This window comes from Neophocaena asiaeorientalis, unplaced genomic scaffold (assembly GCF_003031525.2).
Source record: "Neophocaena asiaeorientalis asiaeorientalis breed wild unplaced genomic scaffold, Neophocaena_asiaeorientalis_V1.1 scaffold30, whole genome shotgun sequence".
In the NCBI taxonomy this organism is placed as follows: Eukaryota; Metazoa; Chordata; class Mammalia; order Artiodactyla; family Phocoenidae; genus Neophocaena; species Neophocaena asiaeorientalis.
The window spans coordinates 17,778,438-17,797,951 of record NW_020174923.1 but is presented as its reverse complement, the minus strand read 5'-3'; the positions used below and the strand labels follow the sequence as shown (position 1 = coordinate 17,797,951).

Here is a 19,514-nt window from a genome sequence, read left to right as displayed (position 1 = left end):
CTTAGTTGCTCCGCGGCAAGAGGCATCTTCCTGGACCAGGGTTCGAATCCGTGTCGACTGCATTGGCAGGAGGATTCTTAACCATTGTACCACCAGGGAAGCCCTCATTTTCTATTTCTTGATCTGAGTCCTGTTTCCACCGATGTGTTCAGTTGGTGAAAACTAACGAGCTCTTCGCTTTTGAGTTTTCCCGTCAGCATTATTTACACTTCAATCAATAGTTCACCGGAAAACAACAGCAAAAACCCCAAAACGTCTTTAGAACAAATTTTAATTTCAAAAATCCGGATAAATTCTTGTAAATTCTTGTAAGCTGCACCTTTTTTTCCCTGTCTTTCTTGGGGCTCCTACTTTTTCTGTGTCCTAAGCCTGCAATGAATCTGTGCCTTCTTTTGAAATGCTTTCTTGCCTTATTTACCAAGGTTCCACACTACCTGGGGCCTCATTCTCGGAGCACCGGCTGGTGACTAAATTGTCTCCTTGTCTGTCATCTCGACTAGCCCTGAGTTGGACTCTTTGAGATCAGAAAGACCAGTCCCGGCTGATTCCGCTAACCCGGAGCTCAGTGCGCGTTGCAGAGCAGTAATAAATCCAATCGGCCCGGGAGGCTGGGAGCAAGGCCGGAAGAAAAAGGTTGCGAAGAGGAAAGCGCCGCTCTGGTGAGCCCAGCGGTACCAGCCCGCTCGGACATCCAGACGCGAAGTCACACCCCTTGCCCAAGCACCTCCCGTAATTCCCTCCTGGCCCCGCCCCGCATCCATGGGCTCCTTAGGCCCCGCCCACCAGGCGTGGCCTTGCCCCGGGAGGGCCAGGATCCCGCCAACAATAACTCCGCCCCTCCTTCCGCTGAGAAACCTGTCCCTTTTATTTAAAGAATACGTTTACGTCAGCCCGCTTTACGTAGCTTGTCGTCATCAGTGCAAGGCGCGGAGGCGGAACTTCCTGTCTCTGTTTCTAACAGCTTCCGGGAGAAGCCGGAAGAGACCGGACCCTGGACAGAATCAGGGCTAGCCAGCCCCTCCCCCGGCCCCTACAGAAAGGTGAGTCCACGGGCCGTCTTGGCGAAGTCAAAACACTTAGTCTGGCCGCTTCAGGTGAGGATCTCCTTCCTTATCCAGGCACAGTACCGGTCCAGATCCCCTTTAATTTCCCATGTTCCCCCGCGTACTCAAGCCCCGCCCCCAGTCTCCCGGCCCCGCCCCGAAGTGTGAGGGGTGTGGATGGTTTGTGAACCCCTCACCTGACTCTACCCGTCTCGGGCTGGGAGAAGCGGGTTTGGCCACGGCGGCCGGAGGTGGGTGGACCCACGGACTCCTCTCCAGCGCCGCGGGAATAGGACCGCCCAAACGCGGAGCCTTCGCGTCAGAAAAGGCAGGATCGGGGACCCCTCCTCACCGCGCCATCAGGGTCGCTCACAGGTTGAGGAGCGAGCAAAGGCCTCTGAGGAGGGAGACCTGGGGTCCTGCCCAGTCCCTCCCCTCGAAAGTTCCCTGTGCCTGTGCCAGTCGTTTTTTCCTCTGTTCGCCGCAGTTTCCTTTTCTTTAAATCAGGGTTAATGCCGTTAACCTTCTTACCATTAGGGGTTAGTTGTGGGAGTGATAAATAACTGCTACTGTTTGTTTACTGAACAGTTGCAATGTGCCAGGCACTGTGCTAAGTATTTTGCTTCAATGATTTCCCGTCATCTTCAAAACAACCTTATGAGGTAGGTACTATTTTTAACCCCATTTTACTGATGAGAAAGCTGAGTCTCTGAGAAAATTGTTTGAGGTTACAGAGCTAGTAAGAGGCAAAGGGGGTTATAGTTAGTTTGGGGTTTTTTTTGTTTGTTTTTTTTCCTGATCCCAGGGCCCATGTACTAAATAAGGATGTGAAAAGTATTCAAATGTTGATATGTTCCGCAGTGTTCTTTGAGCAGCTACTGTGGGGTTATGCTGGGCACTACGGTACATAGAGAAATACATGCGAACCTTTATCTTCCAGGGGTCTAGTAGAGAGATGGACTGGTAGATAAGTATAATGAAGTTTTATAGGTGCTGTGAGAATAGTCTGGTGATGGTAATCATCAGACCGGATTTGCCCAGGGACAGCTCTGAAAGCAGCAGATTCTCCAAGGGAAAGAGTAGGTACTCCAAGGAGCAAGCAGATATCCTTCCTACCTTTCTAAGAAACTGCCGAGGGAGAACACAGGACAAGAGGGGAGATTGCGATATGGATTGTGAGAGCCATTTTGGAATCTTGTCCGAATCAGTTCCATGCAGGTAGTGGTTTTGCATTTGTGAGCCTACAGTGACCCAGGAGGGTGGTGCTTCTGGTGTCTGTTCTGCTTTGCTGCCCGAAGAATTTCGGAGGAGGCAGACACAATGTCCGCTGCATAGTGTCTGTTGATGGCCCCTACTGAGCTGTCCCTTTGGGTTGGTCTGACTTTGCTTTTGATAAATCAATTTTCTTTGGCTCTTGACATCTGGACCTAGATCCGTGACCATGAATGAGACTGAGTTCAAATGACACGATCTGGCAAGAGTGGCTGCGCTATGCCTCCAAAGGGGCCCCAAATAAAATATTCCGGGCTTTTTCGGTTTCTCTGAAGCCACCTTAGAGGCATCTCAGGGGGGGTATAGTTGCTTTACCAATGGATAAAAATCCTAGAGAAACTCAGGGCTCACAGAAGCACATGTTTTCCCCACCTGCCAAAAAAGCAACGAACAGTAACAGCAGCAGCAGCAGCAACAAAGCTGTAAGGTTTTCCTGATGATCCATGCTTCCTCGGGGGGTGGGAATGTGAGAGAGGAAGGGCGTGGAACCTGAAAGCCAGCGTTTCAGGTTAGAGGCAAGGGGTAAGTCCTTAGCTGTAGATTGGGGGTCCAGAGTTCGGAAGGTCTGTGTCTCTACAGGACACTGAACTCCATTTTCTTTCAGGGCTGGGTCAGTTAGAGCCTAAACAAACAGGAAACCTGCTTGCGACCCCTCATGCCCTGCTGATGCTGTCCCCCTTTGTTCCCGCAGTGTGGACCCAGTCAGCAGCCAGGCCATGGAGCTCTCTGATGTCACCCTTATTGAGGGTGTGGGTAATGAGGTGACTGTGGTGGCAGGTGTGGCGGTGCTGATTCTAGCCTTGGTCCTAGCTTGGCTCTCTACCTACGTAGCCGACAGCGGTAGCAACCAGCTCCTGGGCACTATTGTGTCAGCTGGCGACACATCCGTCCTCCACCTGGGGCATGTGGACCATCTGGTGGCGGGCCAAGTCACCCCAGAGCCATCCGAACTCCCACATCCATCAGAGGGTAATGATGAGAAGGCTGAAGAGGCTGGCGAAGGTGGGGGAGACTCCACAGGGGAACCCGGAGCTGGGGGTGGTATTGAGCCCAGCCTGGAGCATCTGCTTGACATCCAAGGCCTGCCCAAAAGACAAGCGGGCCCGGGGAGCAGCGGTCCAGCGGTGCCCCAGAGATCTGAGGATAGCGCCTGCCTCATCAACGTGCGGCTCAAGTTCCTCAACGACACCGAGGAGCTGGCTGTGGCCCGGCCAGAGGATACTGTGGGTGCTCTGAAGAGGTAGGTGGGCTGGGAAGTGGGAGGCTGCTTGTAGCCCATGCCCCCAGCCCTTGGTCTTCTCGGAGGAGGCTGATACAGACGTGGGAGCAGCAGGGAAGCGTCAGGTGCGGCCCTTACAGGGCGGGTGGGGGAGTACTGCCTTAGAAAGCCACCGTGCAATTTCCCCCCAGTGCCTTGCTTTGTTGGTCCAGGCCTTTCGGCCTTCTCATTCCTTGCCCTCTGTCTGTCCTTCTGTCTGTCTCATCCTTACAGTAAATACTTCCCTGGACAAGAAAGCCAGATGAAACTGATCTACCAGGGCCGCCTGCTGCAGGACCCAGGCCGCACACTGCGTTCCCTGAACATTACCGACAACTGTGTGATTCACTGTCACCACTCACCCCTTGGGTCAGCTGTTCCAGGCCCCTCGGCCTCCCTGGCCCCCTCTTCAGCCACTGAGCCGCCCAGCCTCGGCGTCAGTGTGGGCAGCCTCATGGTGCCTGTGTTTGTGGTGCTGTTGGGTGTGGTCTGGTACTTCCGTATCAATTACCGTCAGTTCTTCACAGCACCTGCCACTGTCTCCCTGGTGGGGGTCACCGTCTTCTTCAGCTTCCTAGTATTTGGGATGTATGGACGATAAGGACCGTAGGGAGAAAATGAAAGGCGTGGTCTTCCTCCTTTATGGCCTCCCCCCTTTCCTGGCCAGAGCTGGGCCCAAGGGCCTGGGAGGGAAGGGTGGAAAGGATGTGGTGGGTCCCCCTCCATAGGACCCAGGAGGCAGGCACGGGGCCTCCCCTTCACGTCCACGAGGGTACAGACATCCCCTCTGTGCAAGCACAACTCAGGTAGAAATGAGAATGTCATCTTCCTTCACTTTTAAGGTCCTGAAGTTCAGAGGTGGGCTGCTATTCCAGCTCAATGGGGAGCCTGGGCTCTGAGGATTCCCTCCCAGCCGTGGCCCTAGCTCTTTCCCATTATCCTGCATGTCTGCTCCTCAGCCCCCAGGGCTGCCTGTCAGGGCAGTTCAGCATGGCCCCAGCATACTTCTATAGGGAGCCTGGAGTATCTTTCGGTTCCCTAGTGGAATATCCATCTTTTGAGACTGAAATCACATGGGCAGGAGTGAAGTTTGTGTCAGCCTTCCCTGTAGGCACCTGGCCACCTCCACCTTCTCCCTCCACCCCGTAGCAGGAATAGGGTGTTCTCTGTGTTCTGGATGGTTTCCAGTGTTCTTTTTCTTTTCAAAGCACTTTGCTTATATTCTTTTTTTAAAAAATAGTCCCTTATAGAGCTCAGTCAGGAAGGGGATTGGGGCACAAAGCCAAGCCCCCAGCATCGGGAGAGGCCGGGCCACAGCTGCTGCTACCCTAGGCCTAAGGCTGTAAGCAAGAGGCAGCTCTGGCCCTCAGCCAGTGTCCTACTCTGCCCAGCTCCAAGGACGAGCTCTGGGTATGGAGCACTGGGCCCCAGGCCCTTGCCTCTGGGGCTCTTGGATGGAGGGCCGTATCCATGACCGAATAAAGTTCCATTTTGTGGCCGTGGAGTCTCCTGTGACATTAAGAGAAGGCTGTTGCTCTGCCCCCAGCAACACGGGAATGAGGGTGGGTAGGCCGGGCTACCAACGGGAGATGCAGTTTATTTACACCAGCAGCCATGGGGGCAGGGGGAATACACAGCGTTTACAAAGTTAGCTACCTGTACAGGATGGATTACATATGCAAAAATAAAAATCTCAAGACCACAGGACAGCGTGAGCCCCACCCCCCTCCCCCAATGACCCCAGCATGCGGTAATGCCAGGCGGGTGGCCCCTGGGCATGCGGGGGGGAGTGATGCATGGAAGGAAAAGCCACCGGCCATGGAAATTAGTACAGAACCCCCCCACACACACTCAGACACATGATAGAATACAGGGTGGACGACACCTAGCCGGGGTGGGAAGGATGGGAATTGAAACCCACACAGCCTGCTGTTAGAGGGAAGGGAGTGGGGAGCTCCTAGCCCCTGTTCAACTACATGGTAGGGGGGGGCACACTCTCCCCGGAAGGAAAGGGGTTTGCTCCCTCAGGGTCTCTGCTGGACCAAGCCCATCTCTTACCCAGCCTGGGCAGGGGGCTCTGCCCTGAGGGCGGGCCAGGGAACAATGGGGAAGTGGATGTGGACAAACCAGTTCCCAAACTACTTCCCACTTCTCCCTCCTCCAACCAGAAGGGGGAAAGGGAGAGGCCAGAGGTGAAAGGGTGTACTTATTAGGGCCTGAGCTGCAGCTGCCTCTCAGAAGGAAGAGTGGCCCGCGGCCTTCCTCCCTTCACCTTCAACCTACTCCCAAGTCTTCATTTGGGAGCAGGCTGGAGGCTGGCTGAGATCCTCCTTTCCCTCTGGCTTCCCTTAGAGGGAGAAGGCTGTGGAAGAGCGAGAACAGAGGAGCCCAGGCCCCAGGATTTATTCTAACTCCTGCCAAAATTTGGCTTTTTAAAAAATAACAATTCTTGGGTTAAAAACCAGTTTGTAACCAGGCGTCAGCCACAATCAGAGCCACCCCAGGGGTAGATTGGGGTTCCAGACAGGGTACTACAGCCCTATCTCTTGTTCCCTTAACCCTCTAGGGTCCCTAACCCAAATCAGTCCAACCAGTCCTGGGTACTAGCTACCCAAATGTGGGATGGCTCCTCCTGGGAGGAGGACAGGGGACACGTCCTGCAAGTGCCAGAGAACATGGCTCAGGGTCACCTCCATGCCTGTGTCAGTCAGCTCTGCTCCCCGCCCAGACTGCAGGCCTCCAGCTCAGCTCCTGAGAGCCATGGTGCCCGCGTGGAGGTGGGACGATACATCTCTTCAGGATGTAGACCAGGCAGGTGGGCACACTGGCACCACAGTCCCACAGAGGGGCACTGTCTAGGCATGGCACCCCTTCCCCCTCCGCTGACAGCCCAGAGCACAGAGACCACCCTCTCTTCCTGCCCCACTCCTAGCAAGGGGGGAGAAGTAAAAGATCAGGATTTTCCTCAGAGCCCCAAACCACAAGTACAGAATAAATAACTTAAAAGCGGCTAAGGAAGGGGAAACAGGGCAGGCTTCAGAGGCAGGAGCATCGAGAGAGGAACTGGAGCTGGTCAAGGTTAAAGAGGGGGTGGCAAGCAGCAGTTGGGAACTTGGGCTGCCCTGGTAGGGCAGTGGGGCAGGGTAGGCAGGAGGAACATGGGGCCACCCCAGGAGGGTGAGGCTGGGCCCCTTCCTGGGGCAGGGAATGAGGTAAGAAAACATTTCAAATAAAGCAGCACCGTTCCCTCTCACCTTGGGGCCCCACTCCTCGCCAGCCCTGGGTCAGGGAGGAGAGGTAGGGGGGGAGTCATTTTGATACACAGCTCCCTCTTCCTACCCTCCCCCTGCCCTTGAAGCTGTAGAGGCTGGAGGCCCTTTCCTGGCACCCAACAACAAAAGGACAGCTCCTGCTGCCAAGGAGGCCCATGGGGACTGAGGGGAAAGGGCTGCCCCTGTGAGGGGCAGGGAAGGCGGCGGCAGTTCTAGACGCCTACCTCAGCAGACAGCTCGCTGTGCCTGCCTACCCCTGGGATGGGGGCGTTTGATAGGCTTCTTCCGCACACAGACAGGACACGCCCAGCCCTGCTCCTCAGCTGCAAGCACCGGACCCATTCACATTGCTGAGGGCAGCTGGGGGAGGCCCCCTCCAGGCTCAGCTTCCAACCCACCGCCTCCCGGGTAGCCACGATGCTCCTCGGCAGGGCTTAGTCCAGTTCCTGGGGTGGGGGGCGGCAGTGCCCTGGCACAGTGCCCAGGTCAGGCCCCTGGCCTAGCTGGACATCCAGTAACTCACAGAATAAATAGGAAAACCGCCTCCCCACCGAACTTATGTCCAAGGCATAATATGTCCAGGTCTGAGTCCTGCACGCCGAGGGCTCGTGCTCCATCGCAGAAGACCCTGACACCCCCCAGGGGTGCATAATTGGATCCTCTGCCTGCCTGGCCCACCAAACTTCCCAAGCCCAAACCCCCAGCAGCCGTCCATTTGCCAGGCTATGCCACCTGGGTGGGGGTCGGGAGGGAGGGCTCTGCTCAGCCAAAGGCTATCCCTTGCACCCAAGTCAGTTGATGTCATCGTAGATGCTGGGCGTCGGGGGTGCCGGAGGCTTTGGCTTTTTCTTCTTGTTGGAGCCCAGGCCAGAGGCAGTCCCTACCAGGCTCAGATGGGATTTCTTTTTCTTGGTTTTCCGTGACTCGGAGCTGTTGGTACCTGAAGAGAAGGAGGCGCGAGGGTTGAGGGGAGGGTCGTGGCAGGGGAACGCAAGGTGCTCCCCGTCTTTGGCTTCGGGCAGAGAGCCCCTGGGGCCCATCTGTATCACCTACCTAGACCCCATCCCTGATTCTCACTCGTCTTGGAGGAACCTGAATCAGAAGGTGAGAGATCGGAGGAGCCATCCCACTGAAGCCGGCTGATCAGGGCCTGGCTGTCAGTCATGTCAAAGCTGTCATTATCCAGGGAACTCTCGACCTCTGGAAGGACGCTGGAAAGGGAAGAGGCCAGAGAAGGGCTTCAGGGATACCAATCGTCATCCTTAACCTCCACAACCCACCACCTTTCCTGGAGGGTCACTCACGCCGAGGGTCCAAGGAAATAAATCCGCACGGCTCGCCGCTGCTCATCCGTGTGCTGGGGGCAGCGCAGGGACCTGGTGGGGAGAGAATTATCAGACCCTGACAAGGCAGGAAGGGTCTGAGGAATACAGGTGAAGCCCCTCCCCTCAGCAGAGGTGGGAGGGATGGACACAGGCAGGGAAGGGATGAACGGAGAGCCCCCAGATTGTGGCCTCAGGCCTGACCATTAGCAGAGGGGAGGGGAAGGGTGGGAGTCCCGCTGCTCAAGTCCAGGGGTACTCCTGACCCGTGTACCCAGGGTGAGTGTGCAGGAGGGCCCCCTGGCCCTGTTCCTAGGTTCTGAGCTCACCTTGTACACATCTTCTTGGTGTGTTCAGAAATCACCCCACATTGCTGGAAGAGGAATATAAGCTGAAAGGAGGGATGGAGGAAAGCCTACTCTAGACACTAGACATTCTCTTCTGTACACATGCTAGACTGTAAGCAGAAATGGCCCCAGGGTGTCCACGGCAGACGGCCCCAGACCACCAATGGCCAGGAAGCCTAATTCCAGAGAGAGACCTAGGTGCCCTCACTGCCATGTCAGCAGCCTCTTTCAGGGCCTCAACCACTGCCTGTGGCTCAGCTCGCTCCCGAGGGCCTCCCCTTCCCTGGTCCCTCACCGTGGTGAGCAGGCTACGCAGCTCCTCCGGCCCCAGGGTCTCGTAGCTGATCCCAGTTGAGTTGTTATACTGGGCAAGAACCAGAGGTACAGGTTAGAGAAGGGGCAGCCAAAGAAGGGAGGTTGGGGGTGGGGGTGGCAGAATCAGTCCCTCTCATCCCTTCCTAAGTGAGAAGGCCTTAAGACTGCCCAGCAGTTTCCCAACAATCCCTTCCATCCCACCTGCACAGGGGTAAGGGGTTGGGACCTACAGAGAACATACATATGCAAGACCTAAATACCCCATCTAGTGCTTCTGGCTGTCAGCATTCTGATCCCCACTTGTCCAATCCCACGCAACTCACAACAAGGACAATGAGAGGGAACCTACAAGGGGCAGCCCCTACTCACCTTAAAAGGATCCGAATTGCTAAGTTCCCCTGAAGAAGAAAAAAGAAGGGGAAGGGTGTTTGATGCAGAGGTACAGACAGAGAACCCTGAAAATAACCAGAGAGGAAGTGGGGGTGACAGAAGGATCACAGGCCCTCCCTCGATACCCCGGCCCGCCCCCCGCGCCCCCCTCTGCCCTCCAGCAATGAGTCCCAGAAGACACAGCTAGAATCACTCCCGTTGTTCCAGCCCCACTTACCATTTTTGTGTTTTAAAGACTTGGATCTTCGAGGGGAATTGGGGTTCTGGAATGGGAGATACCATAGCTTTGGGGAAAGGGTAACGATAAGGGGGAGCCGAGAACCCAGGGAAGGAAAAAAGATTTGACAAAGAAGCATCCTCAAATCCCTACTCTTCCCCATCAGTAAGAGGCCCGTCTACCCAGACTCCCTCCTCCCACCTTCCCCCAAGGCCTCTGCTGCCCTCCTGCCCACGAGACACCCTCATCCCAGAACCCAGAGAGGTACCCAGCGACCTCAGACATGAGTCAAGACACCCGAGGACTCCCTACCCAAAGGGGAGGGTATGTGTCCTTCGCCCAAATCTCCCTCATGCTTGCCCCAGCTCTCACCTTGTCTGATTTCCTCTTCTTGGCTGTGCAGGACAAAAGGATAAAAGGTAGGGTCACTTTAAGTTCCCAATCTAAGGGCACCTAAAGCAAAGTACAAAGCTACACTCTCCCCCCTCATTCAGGATAACAACTTGTGACCGTTACATACCCAATTCCTGCGAGCCCGCCTCACCCCAATGGCCCCCAAATTCCCCAGATCCCCAAACACCTTTCTTCTCTGAGCCATAGGACCAGTCGTTGTCATTGATGTCATCGTTATCCTCTTGGTCACTCTCAGACTTGTTCATGTTGTTGCTATTGGCAATCCTGCCAAGGGTAGGGAAGAGGAAGGGTCAAGGCTGCCACCTCTCTGCCCCCGACTTCACAGGTAGAGTGGAGCATCTGGGGCCAAGCATGACCCACCCTCTGTGCCCTACAAATGCCCCTGGAGGGCTACACCATGGGACGGGCTGCAAAAGGTGAGCCGCTCTGGTTCTAGCAGGGGGAGAAGCCCTCACCGGCGGTTGGCGATTCGACTGCTGTTCCGACCCATTCCCAGGCACTTCTCCAGATGGGGAGCAAAACGGGAGGCGGCAATGCTGCGGCTGCAATTGGGGCAAACACACTCCTTGCTCTTCCACTGGTTGAAAACCTGTCCAAAGATGTCCAACCCCGGCTGGTCCACGATCTCTGGGGACAGGAGAGGCGTGTCGATCAGGGCGGGCAGGGGACCCTCACCTCTCGTTCCCACCCATGGCCCCATGGCCTCTTCAAAGCCCCTGCCTAAGCTCACAGGAGCTCCACGTTCTACATGTGGTGCGGCTGCCAGAGAAGGACCCTCCAAGCACTCCCAGGACAGGGCTAGACTGCTCTCCTTCAACCCTGAAGCTCACCAAAATCCTTCATGCTATCAGGGTCCGTGTCGTCCAGGAAGAAATAGCCACACTTGACAGCCCGGTGTACCTCAAAGCAGAATCCCAAACAAGAATCCTCGACCAGGTCCGCGTATATCTCCTGAGCGATGGCCTGGGCCCAGGGGAGAACATCCATGGTCACAAGAGTCATAGTCCCATGGACTGAGAGCAACTCTCACCAACCAAATCTCCTGCCAATTCGCCCTGGTCAAAAATAATGCTTTCTTTGCCATTTTCCCCATCTTGACTTCGAGTTCTTTCTTCTTCTGGATCCTCGGGCCTCCTTAGCTGGCTATTCCCTTTAAGGAACAAGGCTGACTACCCAAATTCCTCTCTGGTGCGGATGCCAGATAAAGTGACGAAGAAACATCAAGAGAAAGAACTGGAGGCACACGTGGGGGAGCCCTCACCTCTAGTTTGCTGTTATCCAGGCCAGACAAAGACATTTCCTCCATTTTCATTTGTAAACTCTTGTGGAGACGGCGCTCTGACTGCTCATAGCACAGCGGGCGGCAACACGGCTGCACACATGGGGGTGGGGGTGTTGGTGTGAGTCCAAGACACCTCTGATGACTGCCACCTCCCCTCCGCACCTCGCTGCCCAGAGCTCAATGGTGGCATTGGGATCTACCTCTCCCTAAAGCCTAGGCTCACTAAGTCTGGATGGTCCTTCAGGGCCTGAAACCCAAGGGCGGCCTAGTCCTTCCCAAGCCTGAACTCAGGCCCTGGACTCTACTGCCAATCAGAGTCTGGGTCTACAGGAGGCAGCAGCTCCCCCCAGGTCCCCAAAACTCAAACCCCTCTTCGATACCCATGGTGCAATGCAGCAGGGGGAGGAGAAGGAACTCTAAGGCCTCAAAGCAAACCCACAGGGTGTGGCAAAGAACTGCACAGACTCCTAAATACACTCCCCTCCCTTCGCTAGGCTCTCCTCAGAGCCACCTCTGCTTTCAGCCAGGATGTCCACTTGGGGGGGTACTGCTACCAGAAGTAGGAATGGCCCTAGGACCCTACAACCTTCACCCCACTTTATCTTCCCTTGCAATAAGCCTGCCACTACAGAAGGGGAGCAGAGCCCACAGAAATCTAGAGCTAAAGGGGCATTTCTAGCCACCATGAGCAAGAGGAGGTAGAGTCCGGTGGGATGGCAGGCCAAGAGTGGGCACTCCCCTTACCTGTTCTTCTTTTAGATAACCACCCTCCCTCCCTCAGGACCAGCCCGGAAGTCTCTCCAAGAGCCCCAAAGTCCAGGAATCCCCACCAAAGGATTCAGAAACAGCGCCCACAGTCCGGGGCCCCTCTGAACGGTGGGTACGAGTTTAAGGAGCTGCCGGCCTAGAGTGGGGTGGGGACTGACAAATGAGCCGGGGGCACTGGGGAGGGTAGGAGGCCGGGCCTCGGCTCTTCCCCCGTCCCTGCGGCACTGCTGCTGCATCATACCAACTGGGGGGAGGAGAGCCGAGCCGCCGGAGGCCGGCGCCGGTCCGGGACAGACCGACCCTTAGAGAGTGGGCAGAGTGGGACGCGTCCCGGCCCCTCTTCCTCCCCGCCCGCCGACAGCCCCGGCCGGCCGGGGAGAGGAGTCCGGGAGGGTGTCTCTATTGTCCCGGGGTGGGGCGCCACGCCGCCGTCCAAAGTACCGGCGGACGGGGACGGGGGCGGGGAGATGGGCGGGGCCTTCGGGAGCCACCTCGGCCAATTGCCGTCTCGCCCCGGCCCGGCCGGCCCAATAGGATGGCGGTGGGTGGAGCGGCGTTCAAGGTGAGGTGCGCGGTGCGCTGGGGGCGGAGACGTTGTGCCGTCCCGGCCGGCTCCGGGGCGGGGGCAGCGGGTGGCGTCGAAAGAGAGCGCCGGCTCCCAGCCTAGCCTGGGACGCCTTCCGGCCCAGGCTCCCCCGCCCTTCCCTCCGGGCTCCCGGCTCTTTTTCCCCCCAGCGCCCCCACCCCGGAGTTCACCCCGAAGCGTGCAGTCGCTTCTGTGAAGAGGCCAGAGTTGAAGTGGGACGCAGCAACTCAGGCCATAAAACCTGAAGGGGGCTCGTCCGAGCCTCGGTTCCCCGTGTTCCTGGGCGGGTCTCAGCCCACTCCAGGCCTGAGAACCAACAGACGCCCGAGTTGAGGGTCCTCCGCTGAGGGCAGAGGCCGAGCTGTGCCAGTCTGAGCGGAGCGCCCTCCCCGCCGTCATCCTAATTTAGATCCCACACCTGCTCGCCTTTCCTGCTTCCGGAACCCACGCTGGACCGCCCCCCACTCCACCTCTCCTCTCCACAGCTTGCCAGTCAGTGGCCAGACCCTTACTCCGACCCAGTTCTACTTACTCCCCAGTGTGTGCCCCTATCCGCGCGCTCTCACAGTCCCTCTTCTGGAGCAAAGGGCCTTTCCCAGCCGCAGTAGATGCTTAGACTGGCGCTTCCATCTCAGTTACTCTCTGTGTCTGGAGTCCTAAAACGGGTATATGACAGCCCTCTTCCTTCAGAAGATGAGATTAAATGAGGAAAGTCTTAAATCATATACTTTGGGACCATCACTGATTCTTTAGTCTTCAGCAAGCATTTATAGAGGCAGTAGTCCTAAGTGGTTAAGACCAGGAATCATCTGAATTTAAATCTGTGGACTTGACAAACGAACTTGAGCAAACGAGCTCTCTGTTGCCCCAGTTTACACTGTTGTCACAGGGTATAATGATAGTACCTATCTCATTAGGTTGTTGTGGGGATTGACAAGTCAGTGCCTGAGAAACTCGGCTCAGTGTGTTTGATAAATCTTAGCTGTTACTCTTACGGTGCGCTGTTAAGAATTCTTATGGTGCATCCGTGCTGGGATGCAAAAATAAAATAAGACAGTTATACTTCCTCAAGAAGTTCACAATTTGTGGGGTAAACAGACCTGTAGGAAAATAATTGCCAGTGCAATAAGAATAAGAGAGCTCGGGACTTCCCTGGTGGCCCAGTGGTTAAGACTCTGCGCTTCCACTGCAGGGGGCACGGGTTCCACCGGTGGTTGGAGCTGACCATAGGGGACAGAGGTGGCCAGGTGAAGGAATCAAATGACGTAAAAGCGTTGGTCAGGAAAGGCTGCTTTTAGTGGGAGAGGAGCCAGGTCAAGGCAGGCCAAGAAGGCACTAGATATCTCACACAGAAGTTTCAGAAGTGAAGTGCCCAGGGACTTGCCTGGTGGCGCAGTGGTTAAGAATCCGCTTGCCGATGCAGGGGACACGGGTTCGAGCCCCGGTCCGGGAAGATTCCACATGCTGCGGAGCAACTAAGCCCGTGCGCCACAACTACTGAGCCTGTGCTCTAGAGCCCGCGAGCCACAACTACTGAAGCCCGCGCGCCTACAGCCCGTGCTCCGCAACAAGAGAAGCCACAGCAATGAGAAGCCCGCGCACCACAATGAAGAGTAGCCCCCGCTCAGCTCACTGCAACTAGAGAAAGCCTGCATGTTGCAAGTAGAGAAAGCCTGCGTGCAGCAACGAAGACCCAACACATCCAAAAATAAATAAATTTATTAAAAAAAAAAAAAAGTGAAGTGCCCAGGAGTCTGGGCACTGGCTGGAACATAGGAATATATGGGGAAACAGCAAGAAGTAAGCAGGGCAGACCATGCAGGACTAAGGGTGTTCTGAGGAGTCTGCGGGCTTTAACCCTACAGGCTGTGAGGAGTCCTCAAGGGGAACTGTTTGACTTGCATCTTAAGTAGATCACTCTGGAATGTGGAGTCTGGATAGCTTAGAAGTAGTAGGTTTTTGTTATAGCTTGAGATCTGTGGGGTAAAGGAGAGAGAGACCCTGAATACATCATTAACCAAGATGGGGAACTCTGAGGAGGAGATGTGAGGATACAGGACAATGACAAGTTCAGTTTGAGATATGTTGGAGTTACTGTGGAATCAGCTGGTGGAGACTCTCAGAAGGTGTTTGAACTTGAGTCTAGAGCAAAGTAGTGAGGCCAGGACTTCAGGTGTCTCCACAGTGTGAATCAGGAATTCTCCACTCCGATGACCCTGATCTGTTTCTTAGTCTCGGAATATGTGCAATACATCCTGCCCTGAGGAATTTACACATGCCCAGGAAGCCTTCCTATCTCCTCCCTGTTTACCTAAATCCTTCCTCACTTCACCCCTGGCCACCCTCACAAGAAACTCCTTTAAAACTGGATTGTACTATTCATTTGGCACTTGGCCTGAGCAGTCTGTGGTGGTGACCTCTTTGGGCACGTGCCCGGTCTCCACAGTTAGCACCAGTCAATAAACACTAAGGACTACACTGGTCCAGGCTCTGGGCGAAGTGCAGTGAGCCAGAGAGACACACAGACCTTGTCCTAGTGGGGCTTACAGCCCAGCAAAGCCTGAAGTGGAAGAAAGATTGAATGTGAAGGCATCCAGGCTGCTGAAGAAACAAATGCATAGAGATCTTTTAGTCAGGGGGTCAGGGGAGGCTCCCTGGAGGAAGTGGTCTTTTAAGTGGAGCCCTGAATTAACTAGGAAGAGAGGTGAAGAGGAACATTCTAGGCAGAGGGAATGGTTATGTGCACAGGCAGAATGTGGGAAGAGAGTGTGGTGTGTTTGAATCTTGGATGGCTTGTGTAGCTGGAGTTGGGCAGAGAGGCCAGCAAGGGCACCAGATCCCCCAGGGCATTGTGGGCCCTATTTATTCCCTCATTCAACAAATATTTCCTTTTTTTTTTTTTTTTCTTTTGGCTGCATTGCACATCATGTGGGATCTTAGTTCCCTGACCAGAGATCGAACCTGCGTCTCCTGCAGTGCAAGCACAGAATCTTAACCACTGGACCGCCGGGCAAGTCCCTCAACAAATAATTCTTGACTGTAAAATGTATGCCAGGCACTTTTAGGCGCTGGGATTACTGTAATGAATGAACAGATACGTTGCCTTCTACTTGGAGAGATAGACAATGAACAAGTAAACAGATACAGAAACAAGGAGATGTAGAAGAAGGCCTCTCTAGAGAGGGTGGTCAGGGAAGGCCTGTGAGGTGACATTTGAGCTTAAGTCTGAAGGATGGGAAAAACAAGCTATCTGTAGTGTTGGGGGAATGGCATTTTGGGTAGAGAAAACAAGTGCAAAGGTCCTGTGGTAGGCATGTTTGAGGAACAAAAGACAGATCCCTTGGCTCGATCCTTGTGAGTGATTAGGAAGAGTGGAGTGAGAGAAGGGTGAGGGGAAACAAGGCTTAGGCCTTTTAGGGTCATTGTAAGACAAGGAGTTGTAAGTGTAAGGTCATCAGATTTGTTTTAAAAAGATAGTTTTGGTTGCTGTGTGCAGAATGGACTGTAGGGGGCAAGAGAGCAAGCAGGAAGACCAGTTTTAGGTCTTTGCAGAAGTTGAGCAATGGTGATGGCCTGAAGAGGATGGGGATGGAAGCAGGTAGACAGATTTGAGAGAGATACGGGAAATGGAACGGACGGGTCTAGGTGAGCGAATTTCACCTCCTTTCACTAAGAGATGAAATAGGGAGCGAGGACTTAAGGATGATACACTGATTTCTAGATTGAATGACCAGATAGTTAGTGATCATCTGGGGTCTTGAGGTATGAGGTGCCTGCAAGATATCCCAAAGGATACACTGAAGTCTGTACGGGTCTGCAGCTTGGAAGAGCGGTCTCTATAGAGACCACCTTTTGGAATGGTTACTGTGGGTGATAACTGGGGGTTCATAGAGTGACTTGAACACCTAGGATAGAATGAGGAGGAGGTGGGACTTCCCCTCGTGGCACAGTGGATAAGACTCCATGCTCCCAATGCAGGGGGCCTGGGTTCGATCCCTGGTCAGGGAACTAGATCCCACATGCATGCTGCAACTAAACGTTCGCATGCCTCAACTAAGGAGCCCACGTGTCACAACTCAGGAGCCCATGTGCTGCAACTAAGGAGCCCACCTGCCGCAGCTAAGACCCCACACAACCAAATAAGTAAATAAAATAAATATTAAAAAAAGAAATAAAATCAATCCCTTATTTAAAAAAAAAAAAAAAGAATGAGGAGGAGTGGATGCCAGCAGAGACGACCAAGAAGTCAAGAGACAGGCAAGTGGGACTTCCCTGGTGGTCCAGTGGTTAAGACTCCACACTCCCAATGCATGGGGCCCAGGTTCAATCCCTGGTCAGGGAAGTAGATCCCACATGCCGCAACTAAGAATCCACATGCCACAACTAAAAGATCCCTTGTGCCACAACTAAGACCCAGAGCAGCCAAATTAATTTTAAAAAAAGAGAGACAGACAAGTGTCCACTGGGTGTAACTGATGAACATGTTGGTGACCTCAGCGAGTCACCACAGGGGAATAGTGGGTGGGAGGTGAGGAAATGGGAGACCATGAGGGGCAAGGAGCTTTTCAGAAGTTTGGCCAAGCATGAGAGAGGGGTGTGGGGTGAAGGGAGAGGTCTTAGACGGCCCTGGGTCGTTAGCCCTTGGTGGTTGCAGGAACCCAGCCAAGGCTTGTGGAGGGAAGGCTGTCCTCCTTAACATCAGAGAGCAAGTCATCTCAGCCCAGCCCACTTCCCATCAGAGGTCTGGGTCATTAGGAAAGTCATTCCTAACCCTGGTGAGGCTGAGGGCTCAAGGTGGGAGGGTTACCCCAACTCCCAAAGATAAGCCCTTGCATGACCATGGTGAACACCCCTGACCCTAATGGTTCATTCATCACCTCCGTTTTTCAAGGCAGTGCATTCCGGGAGAAAATAATGTATCTGTTTCCCAAATTCTCAGGCCTTAGTGGTCTGACAACCCGAGGTGAACAAACTGAAATGAGAAAGTGCAAGAACAGTAGCACGAAACAATGTGAAGGCAGGCTGCCTACGGAATCGTCAGGGATGAGGAAGATGGTTCTAGAAAGAAGGGGCAAACAAGCTGGCTTCAAGGGTCTTTCCACATCGAGACTGTCCGGTCGCCCCTGTCTCTACTCGCCCTTCATTGAGTCCAGTGATCAGACAGCAGTCAAATCTTTGTTTTTTACTTTATTGTACAAAAAAAGGGAAAACAAAACTTCCACAGTTGGCCTTCAGCTTAGGCAGACACCTCTAAGCCATTCCCTCCCACCTCCCATGATGCAAATTCAAGTTGCAGTTGTTGTTGAAACCTACAAAAACACTTCTTAAATATTAGAAAAAAACCGGGAGGTGGGGTGGGAGTGAGGGTCCTCCCACCCCAGCCGTCCCATCCCAGTGCCAAAATGCACCGAGTCACCTCTCACAGCACTAACTCCCCCACCACCACAGCCCTGTTTGTACTGTAAGAATTTTTCAAACTTTAAAACAGGAAAAAAAAAAAGTGCCCCATTCAAAGTTGTTTTTAAATGAAAACACATTCCGCTAAAACACAACAGCGCAGGGGCACTCAGGGTAATGGGGTTCTTTGCAGGGGCTCTTGGGAAGAAATAGAACCTTACGGACCCCTGTACCTAATTCCAGGATCCGGACAAAGGGGAGTAGGAGTGGGGAGTGTCCCTCCCTAGCCACCCCCTCCCCCCCACAGCACCATGGCTAAGGCAAAGCAGATGGTCTGCCTTCCTCTGGGAAGGGGACCTACCTTTCCCATCCCACCTCCTAGGTAGTGTTCCCATTCTTCCCCGTCCCTTGGCTTCCATTCGGAGGGGAAGGTGGAAATGCACAAAGCCCCAATTAAATAGGTCACTGATGTGATTGTTTTTTTAAAAAAAGAGAGAAGCCAAAATTTAATAAAAAACAAACCAACAAAAATTAAACCCACAGAGGCAAGGTGGCTTGGCTTATGAAGAATCTAGGAATCAGGGTACCAAAATGAGGGGGATGGCTGGGAAGGTTTAGGAGGACAGCTTGCAAAAGCAGCTTTTGCAGACCTCTTCCCAAAGCTGTGGATTTGGGGAGGTGGGGCGGGGAAGGGAACACACCTGAGAAATCAAAGGAAACAGGCGTGGGGTAGCTGGAGGATATGCGGGGTAAAGACAGGAGGGATGTGTAAGTTAAGAGCTTCCAACACATTTCTTGAAGGCCAGGTTCAGGGCTCAGGGTGGCTGGGTGACCCCTCAGATGAGCTGCAGGGGCCTTTCCCACCAAATCAAAGCTTTAAGCTTCACCTGGTCCGTTCCCCCTCCCCACAGTCCTGCTGGGTACTGGAGACTAGCAGTAGCTCCAATGACCCTGACAGAGGGAAATCAGTATAGGAGACATCAGAGTGGCTTCAGTACACCCCCCCAAATTGAATTAGAGATCAAGCAAAGCAGAAGATATGGAGAAAGGGGCCACCGCGGCCTATCCCCACCAGGATCAACGTCTCCCTGGCCCTCACCAACCCTTTTACCAGTTTCACACACTGAGGTGGGCGCCCCCTTCTCTCTTACACGCACAAATGCCCATGTGCCTTTGCACGCATCCACAGGTGCACCCATGCTATGTATAGGCCGCACACGCACGCGCACACACACACACGCGCACACACACTTTTCCACACGCATCAAGACCGTTTTAAAAAAGTCCCAAACCTACCCCCTAAACCCTCCCTCTCCCAGAAATGACAACAGAGACGGCAGCCGAGGTCGGTAGGAAACGTCTCGTTGACAGCTCAGAGCTTAAAAAAAAAAAATATATACACATATATAAAAAACACTTCTGCCCCCTCCCCGCCATGAGTGGGTCCAGGCAGCTCCTTCCCGCAGGGGGCAGGAGAGGGCCATGGGGCAGTGCCTATTTTCCCATAGGCGCCCGCCCTCCTCTCCCATGTTCCCTGCCTCCAGTTCCAACGTAGGGGTCCAGGCTGCAAGCCCCTCTGGAAAGAAAGGGGTCTTCCACAAGCTTTCTCCCTCCCTTGGGTTTTTGAGGTG

General features: G+C 54.2%; 2 protein-coding genes and 1 long non-coding RNA gene across 9 annotated transcripts; 2 read left to right on the top strand and 1 right to left on the bottom strand.

Annotated features, from left to right (window-relative positions):
- Positions 1-941: 941 nt before the first annotated feature.
- Positions 942-5,072, top strand: TMUB2 (transmembrane and ubiquitin like domain containing 2). Of its 6 annotated transcripts, none has more exons than XM_024760576.1 (4): positions 981-1,040; positions 1,632-1,705; positions 3,007-3,555; positions 3,808-5,072. In XM_024760576.1, exons 2-4 carry the CDS (start codon positions 1,671-1,673, stop codon positions 4,172-4,174), a joined length of 951 nt encoding a protein of 316 aa, XP_024616344.1. In that variant the 5' UTR covers positions 981-1,040; positions 1,632-1,670; the 3' UTR covers positions 4,175-5,072. The 6 variants fall into 6 exon arrangements, with proteins under 6 accessions (XP_024616347.1, XP_024616346.1, XP_024616344.1 ...); XM_024760575.1 differs by having other exon boundaries at positions 981-1,094; XM_024760577.1 differs by lacking the exon at positions 981-1,040 and adding an exon at positions 1,239-1,294.
- Positions 5,073-5,150: 78 nt separating this feature from the next.
- Positions 5,151-12,275, bottom strand: ATXN7L3 (ataxin 7 like 3). Of its 2 annotated transcripts, XM_024760573.1 has the most exons (13): positions 11,877-12,275; positions 11,112-11,222; positions 10,681-10,813; positions 10,306-10,477; positions 10,017-10,114; positions 9,809-9,831; positions 9,437-9,503; positions 9,199-9,227; positions 8,810-8,878; positions 8,497-8,540; positions 8,150-8,221; positions 7,899-8,056; positions 5,151-7,785 (listed from the first exon to the last, which is right to left on the bottom strand). In XM_024760573.1, the coding sequence occupies exons 2-13, from the start codon at positions 11,160-11,162 to the stop codon at positions 7,637-7,639; spliced, it is 1,065 nt and encodes a 354-aa protein (XP_024616341.1). In that variant the 5' UTR covers positions 11,163-11,222; positions 11,877-12,275; the 3' UTR covers positions 5,151-7,636. The 2 variants fall into 2 exon arrangements, with proteins under 2 accessions (XP_024616341.1, XP_024616342.1); XM_024760574.1 differs by lacking the exon at positions 11,877-12,275 and having other exon boundaries at positions 9,437-9,482; positions 11,112-11,271.
- Positions 11,427-13,962, top strand: LOC112410151 (uncharacterized). Its single transcript, XR_003005349.1, has 3 exons — positions 11,427-11,830; positions 11,914-12,008; positions 13,910-13,962. It is a non-coding gene; the product is annotated as an uncharacterized LOC112410151 (long non-coding RNA).
- The last annotated feature ends 5,552 nt before the right edge of the window (positions 13,963-19,514 follow it).